Consider the following 16,656-nt stretch of genomic DNA (forward strand, 5'->3'; position numbering starts at 1 on the left):
TACGCCACGTGGCATAACGTTTGTATGACGACAACGAATGTGTAAATATTAAAAGACTTAATATAACTGATTAAAAATGAATTATTTATTATATATTTTATATGCGTATTCCGATACAGGCTCATCCAGAGTTTTATCGGCTGAATAAATAGATGTACGGTCACTGTCACAGGTCTCTCAAAAACCACTAACAACTACTGTTAATAGATACCTCAGAAAGTTGAGATGAGTGGCCAGAACCGTATGTAGATATAAGCACTATCAATGCAGAAATCTTAATCAAATCGTTTTTGACGTAGTACTCGCCTTATGCGCGGTCGCTCTAGGATCGATCCCCGAAGGCGGGCTCATTTGGCTATTTCTTGTTCCAGTCAGGGCTCAACGAGTGGTGTAAAAAAAAAAAGGCCGTGATATGAAGTATTCTTTCTGAGGATGATGCATATAAAATATCCCTTGTTGTTAAACAAAAAGAGTAGCCCATGGAGTTGGGAGCAAGTTCCCCCTCTTATTATCCGTGTGGTCCTTATATTAACCACATGTCTGACGCCGTATAACCGTATGAGTTGAATGCTGCGTCATTGAAAAAAAAAATCCAGTTCTGTCATTAGAGTTTATGACTAAATTGCTTTACTTAAACCCAATTTATTTGCTTTTGCTTGTTACATAAAAAACAATATATTCCTTCGTGTGGCTTCAATCATTTAATTTTACTAACATTATTTCTGTTATTGCAAAATGGAAAACAAATAATGTTATTTGCTATTTATAACATGTTGTATGGTTCATTTACCCACATTTCGAACTAGTCCATTGTTTCTAATCCCATATTGCGGGTTAAGTTGTTATGACACAGAGCCACCGAGCATTATACGTGCAATTGGCAGACCGTTTCAGAATTAGTGTCGAAGTTCGACACAATGATTGCTGTTGAAACAGACCATCAATAATCGAGATAGCGTGATTCGGCGCAGTGGTGCGTCGCAGCAGCGGGAAAACAAATTGTGATGTACGAGTCACCCCCCTCCCCACCCCACCCACCAGTCCACCGGGATCCTTTAGACAGCTGATAATTCCTATGACAAATTTAATCTCCGTTTAATTCTCTTTAATGTCTCTTCTCTGTCGTTGGGGAAATACCGAGATATTAGCCGAGTTCAGCTTGGATTCATCGCAAACAAATTACCGTAATGTCTCCGCGAGTGTTGTCACGGGACGTGACGGTATTAGCGACGTTTCATCTTCAAATATGGTTTTGTCGAAGGATTGTTGCGTGTTTTCCCCCACGGTGATAATCGCACTTTCGGTGTCATTTGAGAAAGAACCTTGTAAAAACGACGTGTTGTTCTGTCCATTAGCAAATTATAATTTACATTTTCTTGAAAGATGTCTATCCCATTGCTGAAAGTAATGCAAATATTTTTTGTTGTTGTTGGGTTTTTCTTCCCAATCCTTTGGATAAATATTAAGATTTGCAACTTAAATGTTTAATATTTAGATGCGTAAGCAAGCCTTTAAAATATTACGAATTGTGTAATAGCCGTGGCCTAGTAAATGCTCGTATTGTGGAAACTGAAAATACAGTTAGATTTAAGAACAAATCATGAAATTATGTACAAGGATACTGCACACGCACACGAGCAGTCACATCTTAAATATTTTCTACGAATTCTTCTTCGATTTGGCTTAGAATATATTGGAAATACTTTCCAGCCAACTTGGCATTATTAATTAAGTTAGCTGAAATCAGTAGACGTCAAAATATATACAACAGACGTCAAAATATATACAGCCGACACACTTGTCACAGTATGGTTTATGATCACGTGAACTAAAAACAACCTTTCTGGTAGGTTTAACTGCAGGCGAAACATCTGTCTGGAAACGTTTCATCAACTACACCTTGATATTCTCTCTCTCTCTCTCTCTCTCCGTGGATTCCTTAATGAATTTGTCTTAATTTAAATTCTTAGATACCGCAGTGAGACATTCATTAAACACAATGCGTGTTTGCTTTCGCATTTTGGAAGTTCGGCTTGTTAAGAAGAAGCGATTTCGCTAACAAATATTTGTGGATTATTCTAAGAAAGACCTTAACGCCGAATTCACCTTGTCGACGTCTTTATCCCTAAGCACACATCGACTTTGTGTGGCATGTAATCTCCAACCAATACACAGTGAATGCAGAAGCGGTTTCCAGCCATTGAAACAATTTTCATGATTACCGGAACAAAAGATATTTGAATAAACCAGTCCGATGGACACCCGGGGGACTACTGGATACAATCGGGTGTATTGGTGGATTTCGAGAGGTGTAAAGAGCGCGCGCTGAGCAAAGATAAGGCACGCATATAAATAAGACTGCAAGTGATTGTGAACGTCAACTGGTTTATCGAAATCTGAAAGGGTCACATTTGCCAGTCCTGATTTACTTGTATGGAGCTCCACGCTTCCGATAAACAATATTAACTGTTCGCATATTCTAAACAGCAGGTAACAGGTAACGACATTTAATTGATAGTTTAAATGACATAGCATTTTAAGTTAAATATTAATTAACTATTAACTATAATTTGATTTGTTATTGTTCGTTAACGAAATTAAGTTTCTAAATCAAAATTATATAAATTAGAGTACTGGTCGTTAGTGTGTTCGTCAAATTATAATTTGTAAGAAAATGGTGTCTCATTTTCCATCTGCTTGTTTTAAATTGTTAATATACATATATAAATGAATAAATGATATTAAAGGGACAGACCCTAGTTTTTAAACACTAAGGCATGTTTTTTACCACTAGAGCCGTTTATGATCACTGAATTCAAACATTACTTATATTTTATTGTTTAGTTTATCCATTTCCGTACAACCGAAGTGTTTCTGGTCATCCTGGTGTTTCTAATACCACAAAATGCATTTTTTATATTTTTTAAAACGCACGTGCGTCTGAGAACTAACGGTTGTGGAGTCGCGGTTTAGTCTAGTTTTAAGTGTATTTCAACGTCACAGACTCTGTTTCACTCTGTTGTATCCAAATTTGTTACAGGTTTGTAAGTTAACCAAACTTAATGTCCATTTTTACGGGTTGGAACTAGGGTCTAGATGAAAAATGTGTCATAGTGTGTAAAAACTAGGGTCTGTCCCTTTAATATATTTAATAAATATTTGAACGTTAGTTGAAAAATGTGTCTGTGTTGACAAATGTAAAAACAATCTAAGCAATAATGACAGACATTTTTATTAGAAAAGGCCCGGAGACAACATGCTTGGCGTTTTCGTCTGTTTTTATATCTAGCAGGTATACGCGATATCAATCTTTCTATTACTTGAACGTGATAAAATAATGACACAGGCGAAAAGAAAAGAATAACTGCAAGTCACTGTCTTCTGACACTACGAGTTTCACTGGCCGACTCCTGATAGTGTCAGAGATAGCTTTCGATGGATGAAAAATAGAGATCAGATACATGAAGAAGTATACACTGCGAGACACAAAAAGACGGCGTTTCGTTTAGAGCAGCGTTCTTTTGTTGTTTCTGTAACCGATGACCCGATACGGTGACAGTTCATCTCTATGCCAAAGGCAACAATTCGTGGTATTTATCAACAAATGGAATAGATAATACTCGTGTACGACTCCGTTATATATGCCTGAACCATACACTAATGCGATCGGTATTTGTAGGTCGTAGTAGTTGTGATTGTGTATTCAGAGTATCAACAATATGGAACATATTATCAGCCATATTCACGACAAAGCAATTATCGCATTTCATTTAATTTTCCGGCACGAAACAAGAGTCAATAGGATATTTTGACCTGGCTATGGCATAGACTCTTATTACAAATTGACCTATTCTGAGCAACTAACATTGAATCATGGAAACATATCATCACACTTTTGTCAAAACATCATTTGGATTTTGTCTTGTGTAAAGAAGCGAATTTGAATACGTAAACCGTCTTACACATTAGCTAATTGGAGAGAAGAATAAGTAAAGACTACTAAATCGTGTGATGCTTAAGTAACTTTGACTCTGTGTATACATTGTACCAGTTTGTATTGTATTACTTCCTGTCTTTTCTTAATTATGTTCTACTTCTTATTCCAGGTTGCAGAAGTGAAAGACCAATGAATGAAAAGATAAAACATACTGCACAACGGTCTTGAAGAAAGACATCATCATGCCTTTTGTCCAGTATTCGTCTTTAGTAATAGTCCTTAGTGCTATCATCTTTCGTCCAGCATCATCGAATAAGAATGACGTCATATTTCACCTTTTGGAACAGAAGGCAGCGGGTTCTTTCGTAGGGAATGTCTCTGAAGCAAGCGGCATTGCCAAGCAACTACCAAGAGAAATTCTGCGGACGCTGAGATATAGTTTCTTAAACCCCAACACCCTCGAAACGGCTTCCATGTTTAGCATCAACCGCAGAAATGGTGCCATATTTTCCACGGCAATGATCGACAGGGAAGAAGTTTGTAGTGTATCACCTTGCGAAATTGTTTTTGATGTCACAGTTCTGTCTAACATGACATCATTGCTAAAAATAATCACCGTGAAGATAATAATAGACGATATCAATGACAATTCTCCTGAGTTTAACCCGAGCGAAGTGACCAAGTACCTGATCGAGTCTGAACTGACGGGGAGAACTATTCAGCTGCACGAGGCGTTTGATAGAGACACAGGGACAAACAACTCTGTCAAGACGTATTCGGTAGCTTCACACAACGACATGTTCCAGGTTAAGGTCGATACCAAACTGGATGGGAGTACAAACCTGAAAGTGATTGTTCTGAAATCTCTAGACAGGGAGAAACAGAGCAGGTACACGTTCCTTGTGATCGCTACCGACGGCGGTGATCCTCAACTAACAGGAACCCTCACGGTTCACTTAGACGTCACTGATGTCAACGACAAAGTACCACAGTTCAGCCAGAACGTTTACAACATAACAGTTAACGAAACCAGTGTCGTGAATTCTGTAGTTGGCGTTGTGACAGCCGTGGATGACGATGTAGGTCGGAATGCTAAAATTCGATACAAGTTCAGTTCGACGAGGTCTTCCAGAATAGAAGAGTTGTTCTTATTGGATCCGTCTACTGGAGAAATACGTGTGAGGAAGCCACTGCAGTATGAGTCAGGGAAAATATTCGAATCTTTCGTTGAGGCAGGCGATCTTGGACAGCCACCTTTGGCGTCACAGGCAAAGATAATTATATCGGTTCTGGATGTGGGTAACACTGCACCAAAGTTGGATCTCATCCTCACTGCCGCTGTGTACTCTGACACGGTTCTTTTATCAGAAGGATCGAGAGTGGGAACATTTGTTGGACATGTCAAGGTACAAGATGCGGATTCGGGTCCAAACGGTATCGTCAGTTGTCAGTCGATGGATAACAGTTTTATTGTGGAGGAGCTGGAAGGAAAAGGGTTTGCTATACTCACAAGCAAAATGTTGGATAGAGAGTCCAAACCACAGCATAATGTAAGCATTTTCTGCAGTGATGGAGGTAGTCCCAGCATGAATGCGGATGTTAGTTTCCTTGTCATTGTCACAGATGTAAATGACAACACCCCAGCGTTTAAAAATACCACGTACTATGCAAACCTTACTGAAAATTCTTCTTCTTCCTTTGTTGTCCAAGTTCTTGCGAGTGATTCAGATCTTGGTGTAAATGCCGAACTATCGTACACTCTTAGCTCTGAAGCATCCTCTATGTTCTCGGTGGATTCGCATACAGGAGTCATCTCAGCTAACAAGATGTTTGATAGAGAAACCGTTTCCAAGATTACCTTTGTTGTCAGTGCTATTGACCATGGAAGCGAGGCGCTCACGGGATCTGCAACAGTTGTGGTTAGTATTCTTGATCTCAACGACAATGTACCAGAATTTCCTTCCACACCTCTTAAACTGTATGTGCCCGAAATGCTTCCACCTGGCAAAAGTATAGGTCAGCTATCTGCTAGAGATTCTGATGCAGGAATAAATTCAGAAATTGAATACAAAATGATGTCTTCTGATGGTGACATTCCATTTGTGGTATTTGCAAATGGTGTAATTCGAACAGACAGGAAGCTGAACAGGACGGTCAGAATACAGTATAGATTTCGTGTGATGGCGACAGACAAAGGTGAACCCCCATTAAGTTCTGTTGGAGAAGTTGCAATATTTGTTGAAGATGTAAACAACCACGAACCGATCTTTGTGTTCCCCACTGAGCATGATAACACAGTGGTCGTGCTTTCTGACTCTGTACCAGGGACGAACGTCAGTCAGGTTTCTGCCACTGACGGCGACGAAGGAATAAATGCTAAGATATCTTACTTCATCATCGACGGTAACAAGAGAGATTTATTTGCAATCGTCGAACACTCGGGCGAGATTATCCTCAATCGAAGAATCACCGTGAAGGACGACAGCCATTATGAGCTCATCGTCAAAGCTCAAGATGGTGGTCGTCCACAGCAGGAATCCCGCGCCAAACTCTACATCAAAATAACATTTACAAACAGCACCATTGCCCAATCAAGGGCAGCTGATGCTGAAGCTAAGAGGTACATGATTATTGCCGGAGTGGTCGCTGGCGTCACTGTCATCATCTCGGTGATCATTGTAACCATCATCCTGTTCATCAGGCGAACTGACTTCAGCAGACGACAGCACGCCGTGAAATCAAGCGCCCAGGAGGAGGACAGCAGACAGAGAGATGTCGGCACATGGCAGGACAGCAGCTGTGAGGACATTAAAGCAGGATTTCGTGATTCCACTAAAAGCATTGAGAGATTGTACAAGCCGAAGATGACCGATCAGACGTTCGAGTTGGAGCCAGCTGAGTCAGGACAAGTAGCACCAGATGCATATTACCCTCAGACATCTCTACATCGTTACGGAAACCAGGATTTCTTCACATTTGGGAAGGTAAACATGCATTATTTACTGGCAATTTAGCAATAACTGTAATTGTGTAATGTAAAATAATATGTAATACTTTAGAGAATAACTAATGAGCTACGAGGAATTATGAATTATCTGTCCCGAGTGAATGAATGTTGTAATTTTACAACATTCATTCACGAGTGACAGACAATTCGTAATCTTCGTAGCGAGGTGGTTATTCTGTTTATTACTCATTCTCAATTTTAACTTATTTTTAATGTAAAAATTCCTCTGCAGTCTACAACAAAGCCATCAGCCATTACGTCATATATTCTTACGCGCATTACATGTAATACAAAAAACGCTGCTTATGAAAATATACCATTTTCATGTTTACGAAGCAAAAGAGTTAGTTTTATTCTGTAAATCTTTGTATATCGTATAACGTATGTGTAATCTGACTCATGAATGGAAACATTATATGAAAGAAAGTGAAGTTCCGGCCATGACAAGTAACTAACCGAACGTCATGATTTTTAAGCCAGCCAATCAGTGGCTGTAGAAGCAATCTGCACACGGCGCAGAGATCGAAAAAGTATTACCCCTTATATTTGAGCCCATATGGGTAATACAATACAATCCAATGCAATGCAATATAGTGCCAATGAATACAATACAATATAGTGCCAACGAATACAATGCAATACAGTGCCAATGAATACAATACAATACAATACAAAATTATAATGGACGGATAAATAAGTAGACACACAGGCAGATAAATATAATCAGAAAATCTGTTACTTGCAACCAATATTATAAATTCAGTAGCAAATATACCAAAACTATTTACTGATTGGGATTTAAAATAAAAGGATATAACAATCACGTCTTTGGACGTCAGTGGAACGGGGTCGATCCTGCGACCTCTTGCATGTCGTATAAACACTACGACGAAAATAAAATAATTCCAATCCTGGCTATAACATGATGACATAATTTTGGCCAATAATAACTAGAACACTGTGAGAAACCTGTGATTATTTCGTAATGACGATGACTTAATAGCTTCACCGTTGAAACAAAGTACTGTGTTTGAATCTGTTAGTTACGAGCTGCACGTATCATCACATGTCTTACATCTCGTAACGTGACACTTGTAATGATCATACGATTGATAAGAGGGAGATGTTCGTCATTTGGGGAGTTATCACCTGAATAATAGACTGGGAAATTTCCGTATGATACAAATTCCATAAAATAATGTATTATATCGATTTCAATGTCAGTGTATTAGATCGATACATAACAAACAGATTATGGTCTCTCTTTGAAACAAAATTAAAATATTCCACTATTTCTCATTTTATTAAGGCGGATTAAAAAAAAAGTATGTTTTGCTCAACTCTCTCTCTCTCTCTCTCTCTCTCTCTCTCTCTCTCTCTCTCTCTCTCTCTCTCTCTCTCTCTCTCTCTCTCTCTCTCTCTCTCTCTCTCTCTCTTGGTCATAGCATGTTTGACTGTTAGCGAGGGACAATTATATTTTTTATCCTAGGTTAAATATGATGGGAAAATATTTGTTCTTTGGTATGTGTATACTATTATAGTTTTAACTTATCTTATCACACAGCTGTTTATAAATTAAAAAGAGAAATGTACACTATGTTTGTGCTATTGAAAGTCACAATAAACCACATGTACATGCTACCACAGTTTTGTCATGAGTATCCTCAAGGCTCTGTGTTATATTGATACCTAAAGATATTGTCGATTTGATACTGAAGTAGCTGAGATTCAGCCACCCCATTATTCTGGCGCGATGTTGATTTACTCCTGTTTGTGACAAGATGGCCAGTTTGCGGCACATGCTCTTGATTTGTGTCCTGTTGACTTCCGCACTTGCTCCCACGAGCTCCCCATTGTGGAGACAGGTGCGCGCTATACCACCCACCTTCCCCCGACGGTCCTTTTCAAATGGTATTAAACACAGAATGTTTGCTAATCAGATCGCTACGTGCACTTCTCGCTACCAGAGGTCGGCGCATCATGAAGTCTCTTTCTGGGATCAACTCTTTCCTCTTTCACACTTTCTCATACGCCACACGGATTTAGAAACAATCAGAAATCGATTAACTGGCTAGGCAGTTTGTAGCTGCTACAAATAGAACATTTCAAAATTCTTAAATATATTATTGGCTGAATTGTAACGATTTAAGACACAACCTAGTACATCTGGGAACAAAAGCAAACGCAGAATGAAATTATTAATTTTATTTAATTTTAATTTTAATTTTAATTTTTTAATTTTAATTTTAATTTAATTTAATTTAATTGTGTTTAATTTAATTTAATTTAATTATAAGTTATAACTAATTTAATCATATTTAATCCAATTTATTTAAAATGTTTACATTCGGGTATAAAATAATATCGCTCACATGGCCGTTCACCTGTATTTAAAACATGAGAGGATGAATAATGTAGCTTTTAGACAATATTTTAGTACAGTCAGATGAAACTGCAAACGATAATTATTGATGTATTCCGTTTCATGATAATAATACATTTTAATGTCTGTCATGAACGATTATATATTTATGAACTACATGTTGAAATGTAAATTTTACAACCAAATGCACCTGTTACAAGTTTAAATCTTTTCATGATTATCGTAACAGCGTTACCCAACGCAATTCCCATGGACCTGCCATCTGTTCCCTTTATGTAAATGACCAGCCCGAGCGTTACGTAAGATCACGACAACGGAACGCAATCTTACATAACTGTGGTACTCACTGTCAACTCGTGATTTAAAAAAAATAATATATATTTTATTTTATTTTATTTTATTTTATTTTACTTATTTTATTTTATTTTATTTTTATAAGCAGTCATTTAATTAATTTTTTTTATTTCTAGTAACTGTTTATTCAATTATTTCAAGATAACCAAATTTGAACGACAAAACCGTAATACGTGATCATGGTCGTACCTCTGCAGAACACAGAGTCGATTGGGCATTTGATAAAATAGTGGTTGATTCCATGAATCCCTATCTGGTGCCTGGTGAGGAAAGCCGCTTCCAAAACTAGATTTATCAACTCTTTTTTTTAATGTTTTACCTTTTTTCTACTTTTTGTTGATATTGTTTCATTTCTTCATATTTCCTCCTTCTCCACATTTGCTTTCTTCGCTTTTGCAATAGCTGATGATTAATGAATCAATGTGCTCTAGTGCTGTCGTTAAACAAAGCAAACTGTTTTCTTTGCTTTAGTTCCTGTTCCTTTACTTTTGTTCTTTTCTTCTTCTTCGTCATCTTCTTCAAGTATACCTCCATTTTTAGTACTATTAGCCTACCGTAGTGTTAACCTAGGGTATTTTTGGAGATAGTGCTTATATCCAATTAAGGTTCAAGCACGCTGTCCTGGGCACACACCTAAGCTATGTGGATTGTCTGTCCAGGACAGTGGGGAAGTCGTTAGTGGGAGAGAAGAGGGTGTAGTGGCCTTACATCTGCCCACTGAGTTGTTAAAACTTGCTCTGGGTGGGAGCCGGTACCGGGCTGCGAACCCAGCACCTAGTTGCCTTATGTCCAATGGTTTAACCACGACACCACCGAGGCCGGTTTACACAGCACATAATGCAATAAATCAAAATATGACCCATAAAGAATTACAGTTTACCGTGTCACGTTATAAACGTCAATAAGTTACCGTATCACGAGCACGCTAAAAACGGTAATAATCAACCGTATTACTGGCACCATATCACTTGTTTTAATATTAGCTTTACTTTATTGCAAACTAGGGAGCTTCCAATGCATAGACAAGTACTGTAGACCGTCGCAATATCACCAAAGGACTTAGCTAAGAGCGTGAAGGGCCGTCATGAACTTTTAGCGAACTCTCAATTAGAATCGATTCACGCATAATGGAGCCATTTCCTTACACGATTTATTGAAATTAAAGCCCTAGCTACATGTTCGGTTGACGAGCATGTTGACATACTGCACGTGTAATGCACGTCGCTTCCATGCGGCTGCATCAAGTTCCGCGCGTGAGTCATCGAATTCCCTTAACTGGTGGTTTTTCCTTTCCAAATAGTCTCGGTGTGTCGATAATGTCGCGGCAATTTTCATTTTGATCTTCCTGTTGGATTGTCCCTTGAAACTGCCACCTTCCGCGGAGATCAGGAGTGTGACATCAATGGTCCTTTAATTCGTGACACCCTCCATAAACGGATTAGGCTCAAGTGACTCACATTTCACTTGGTCAAAGCGCTGCCTGGAATACCTCCATATCAAACACAGACACTTTTACTTCCCACAGGGGAGTTGGTTTAATTTCATTTCAGCTCTTCCTCTTTTTTTATTTCGTTTTTTTTTTACCCCCACTAGAAAAAGACATGATTACAAAGGGAGTTTTAATGGCTTGGTTAAATTAAGCATGGGCAACTTAAATCTAGCATTCTAACTTCGTGTCTAAGCAGTTAGATTGCAGGAGTGTGTGTGTGTGTGTGTGTGTGTGTGTGTGAGAGAGAGAGAGAGAGAGAGAGAGAGAGAGAGAGAGAGAGAGAGAGAGAGACAGAGAGAGGAAGGGAGAGATAGAGTCTCTATGCTTGCCTGTCAGCCTACCCTCTAGCCACAGTGGGTCGATCCCTCCATATTGAATGTGTTTTATGTATTCACCAACTTACATACCAACTTACCTACTGCTGAAACCCACAAAAAACAACATAATAAAAATAAGCAATAAATCCCAACAAAACTAAAACAAAACAACAAACAAACAAAAAACACAAAACAGTTATTAATATACATTTCAGAATCCTGTTTTACATGTTTCACTGACGTTCTATTTGTTTCCAACAAGCTTTGTTTATTTTTCATACTAGCTTGTTACTTCACACATTTTCCTTTAATGTAGAGAGATCGTTATCCCGAAGATTGTTAACCTTAACATTCGATAATGACCTGTAACCTAAGTTAATTAGCGAGCTTTGGCCAAGTTTGTATTTGTCTTTCCCCTCAAGGCTAGAAGTTGACTGGGAACTGTTTGTCAATCAAATAACAGGGCAGTATTTGCGCACGGCTGTTTTTGTTGACGTCGCCGTAGGAGTCCCAACAGGTAACTTCAGTGAATGAGTGTCCACGTCAAGTAGTGCTGGAACCGCTAAGATACAATCTTAACTCACGTCAGGCTATTTAAACACTTTATCAACAACTGTTTACACACTTGGAAAAGTTGGATATTCTTAACTGAGATTGTTTCTTCAAATCTTCTCCCTTCTTTGTCCAATGTGCCAAAGTAGCAAGACATTATTTGCGTTGAAATTTGCCAGGAAACTGTAAAGTTATGCCGTGTTGCGTCACATCGTTTGAAGCTCTGGTGTCAGATGATGCCGCCTGATTGACCACCAGTATAACGTGTTTACCTCAAACACCGTTGGTGTGATGTATTCCGCAGCTTTCAGCTGTGTTATCGGTCAGATATACAAAACATTGAATTTTGTGTGCAGCAATCACGGGTTGTTTACCGCCCACTACCACAATGGCAGGACGACCACCAGCGCACCTGGACTGATGTAGATAGGTTTGACGCAGTGGCTGGAGGTGTGAACGCAGATTTAGTGATAGGGAAATTGAATTCAACCAGAGGATGGTTTCCCTGCAACGTGTTACCACATATATTGCATCCGTGTTTGCCTATATGAGGCAGTTAAAATGTGTTTCTTCTTTTTCTTCTTTTTTGTTGTTGTTGTTTTTGTTGGGGAGGGAGGGGAGGGGGGGGGGGGGTAAAAATTATAATCAGCTATATCCTACAAGTACACAGTCAGAGTATGACCGTATACAGAATCGGATGCATATTCCAGATCCCCCCCCCCCCCCCCCCAATAATTTCTTGTTCACCATTTTACTTTTTCACTTCACATACTTATTTACACAATTTACTGTTCTTTGACAACAATAGCCGATTTTTTCCTCATCTATGGTATATCATTCTCCATTCGCCATTGGTTCATTCATTGATTGATCCATAGACATTGATGGATTCATTCATTCGTTCGTCCGTTCGTCCATCTATCCGTCGTTCATTCGTGTCCCCCTCCATGAACGTGAATATAATGTGATATATTGATACACACATGCAGATTTACGGAAAACTCGTTTTATCATTTAACGTTTGACAAAATAATGAGCACGAATAGTACTAGTCGTTACTGTACCCTGTAAACCTCTAAAGGCTTGTATTCTTTATGGTCCTAATCAGTAGAATTAGGGTGTCGGATGACAATAGGGTCTCTCTCTCTCTCTCTCTCTCTCTCTCTCTCTCTCTCTCTCTATGTCGGTCTCTCTGTCTCTATCTCTGTCTCTATCTCTCTCTGTCTCTCTCTATATCTCTATATCTCTCTTCTCTCTCTCTCTCTCTCTCTCTCTCTCTCTCTCTCTCTCTCTCTCTCTCTCTCTCTCTGTCTCTATCTGTCTCTCTGTCTCTGTCTCTCTCTCTCTCTCTCTCTCTGTCTCTCTCTGTTACTCTCTCTCCCCCCTCTCTCTCTCTCTCTATCTGTCTCTCTATGTCTGTCTCTATCTGTCTCTATCTGTCTCTGTCTCTCTCTCTCTCTCTCTCTCTCTCTCTGTCTCTCTCTCTGTCTGTCTCTCTGTCTGTCTCTCTGTCTGTATGTCTGTCTGTCTGTCTGTCTGTCTGTCTGTCTGTCTCTCTCTCTCTCTCTCTCTCTCTCTCTCTCTCTCTCTCTCTCTCTCTCTCTCTCTCTCTCTCTCTCTCTCTCTCACACACACACACACACACACACACACACACAATTCGTCTACCTGTCTGTCTATATGTTTGTCTGACTGTCTGTCTACCTCTTTCAATTGTGGAAACAGCTATATTTTAGACACAAAAAAACGCCGTTAAAAATTTGTTTCCGATATTTTTAAAACATATTCCTTTTGTGCCCGCATGCGTTCTACTTAGTAAAGACTATCATTTTACATTATTACTTTGTTCTTGCAGCTTCCCGCCCAGTTTTGAGAGCGTGGAAGTGGAGAGCGTGACGTCACGCGAGTCGACAACTAGTGACAGTGGACGAGGCGGAAGTGAGGACGACAGTCAACTCCCCGTCTCACCACGGCAAGGTAAACACACCAACAAAGTCAATCATCTTTCTTATACACCACTTGTAGAGAACATTGGTTGAGATTTGTGGTATCGCACAGTGATATCACACATATGGTGGTTATCGAATTAAAGATATATTATTGGCTATTTCAACGCCCGCTGAAATTAACACTACATAAATTGATTGGTTTTATTTAAGCTAATGGCGAAAGCGCAATCAACGTGCATGTCTTAGTTGGATAAGACGTTTAGGTTTGTTTTGAACACATAGCATTTTGGGTAATTTAAGAAAAATGTATGTAAAATATCAATAAATCGATGACTTATTGGTAGATGCTGGGTTCGTATCTCAATACCGGCTCCAAGTTAAACAGTTTTACGTCGCAAACTGAGTACATAGTCTCCACACACACACACTGACACAAACACACACACACACACACACACACACACACACACACACACACACAATATCACAAATACACCACACATACACCAGACACGCGGGCGCACGCGCACACACACACACACACACACACATACACGCACGCACGCACACACACACACACACACACACACACACTTGTTTGCCAAGTAACTCCTTTTCTCACAGACAGCCCACATAGTTGTGTGTTCACTTTTAGCAGTAAGCTTTTTATTAATATTTCCAGGTATGAATTTGGGCCATCTGGCAAAGAAGACAACAACTGCACCCACAATACCTCCCAGACAGCGTGTTGGCGAGAATGCCTCTTTAAATACGGATATTCCACTCCGTCACTACCCCGGGCGGAACACCATTAGTGAACATTCCAAGCATTACCGGGCCGGGTTGCACAGAAGCAATCCAGACCGCGGCAGTGCTCGGTGTACAAGCACCACTGTGTTTCAAAACGATAGAATACAAAACAGTTTTACACCCCAGTGCAGTGCGAAGAGGGTGAGTTTTCAAGAAGACAATTTAGCTGTGAATATATCTGATTGGACCTGCCGGTCGGGAGACACGAACTATAGAGCCCTAAAACACCCGCTAGGTGGCGGGGTGGAGAACCTCGGTTCTTACAGTAGTCTCCCTTGCAGTGTGGACGATGACGCTAGCACAACGACTTCCGGTAGTTATACCGTGCAGTTGGAGGATTTTGATGATATGTTTAGTCATAGCTAAAAGTATGTAATAAAAAATACATAAAATAACAAGACATTGTTGTTGTTAAAATAAGACACTGTGATAGTGTGTGTGTGTGTGTGTGTGTGTGTGTGTGTGTGTGTGTGTATGTGCGTGAGAAAGAGTGTTTGTGCGTGAAAAATGCCTGTGCATGTGTGTATGTTAATGTGTATGTCGTCTCATTTTTGTTGTGTTTTATTAAATTGTGAACTTTATTAATGCATACACAGTGAGCTAACATACACACTATCACTAAATTAGGAATTGTATAAAGGGCCGGTCACACGTATTATTAAACGTGGGGTTTTTTTTAAAGTTTGTTTTAACCACACTACTAGAGCACATTGATTAATTAATCATCGGCTATAGGATGTCAACCATTTGGTAATTCCGACTCTTGGTCATCGGAGGAAACCCGTTACACACGTATTAATAGGTTCTTGAGTATATTTACAAACAACTCTCCCTACCTGTCCTAAAATCGTATGTCACAAAAGTTGATTTTGTGAGGAATACTTTATCAACACGGACGGTGACAATAATCCCTACACACTTGCATACAAATTACACGCTCGTGAAAACCTTGATCATTGTGAACGGTCCCAAACAACCACTGTATTTCAGGAAGCTGGAAATATAGTTTAACATTAATCCATAATTTATATCCTCGACATTAATTTGCACTTAAATGTAACGGAAAGGCAATTGACTATAGATACATATAAAATGACACGGTACCTCAACACTATTTTTTGAACCTATGGCTACTTGGTATCTAGCTTTTGTCCGTCCAGTAGTAAAGGTTGATGCTCGATCGGTCTCGGATCGATCCCCGTCGGTGGGTCCAATGGACTATTTCTCGTTCCAGCCAGTGCACCACGACTGGTATTTCAAAGGCCGTGGTATGTGCTATCATGTCTATGGGATGGTGCATATAACAGATATCTTGCTACTAATATAGAAAACAAAATGTAGCAGGTTTACTCTATAAGACTATGTCAAAATTACCAAATGTTTGACATCCGATAGCCGATGATTAATACATCAATGTGTGTTCCAGTGGTGTTGTTAAACCTGAAAAACTTTAACTTTCGTCCGTTCATATACCTTTGACGCCCAATACATGATTTTCCTTTTCGCCGAGGTGTTAAACATTCATTTATTTCAATTGTGTTTATTCGGTTCGTGTTCTTAACCATATGTCTGACGTCATATAACCGTAAATAAAATGTGTTGAGTGCGTCGTTAAATAAAACATTTCCTTCCTTCCTATAGAGGGGAGAGGAGGGGGGGGGGGGATTTAACTCAGTCGGTCGAGTGCTCGCTTGAGGTGAGAGCATCGCAGGATCGAACCACCTCGGTGGATCCATTCAGCTGATTTTTTTTCTCGTTTCAACCATTGCACCACCACTGGACAAAGGTCGTGGTATGTGCTTTCGTGTCTGTGGGGAAAATACATATAAAAGATCCCTTGCTAATAATGGAAACATGT

The 16,656-nt window shown here is 39.4% G+C and overlaps 1 protein-coding gene across 1 annotated transcript; it reads left to right on the forward strand.

Annotated features, from left to right (window-relative positions):
* The first annotated feature begins 4,179 nt into the window (after positions 1-4,179).
* LOC121374759 (protocadherin-11 X-linked-like) lies at positions 4,180-15,164 on the forward strand. Its single transcript, XM_041501868.1, has 4 exons — positions 4,180-6,921; positions 12,396-12,538; positions 13,895-14,016; positions 14,671-15,164. The coding sequence occupies exons 1-4, from the start codon at positions 4,180-4,182 to the stop codon at positions 15,162-15,164; spliced, it is 3,501 nt and encodes a 1,166-aa protein (XP_041357802.1).
* The last annotated feature ends 1,492 nt before the right edge of the window (positions 15,165-16,656 follow it).

The sequence above is a fragment of the Gigantopelta aegis genome, chromosome 6, assembly GCF_016097555.1.
Source record: "Gigantopelta aegis isolate Gae_Host chromosome 6, Gae_host_genome, whole genome shotgun sequence".
NCBI classification, from domain to species: Eukaryota; Metazoa; Mollusca; class Gastropoda; order Neomphalida; family Peltospiridae; genus Gigantopelta; species Gigantopelta aegis.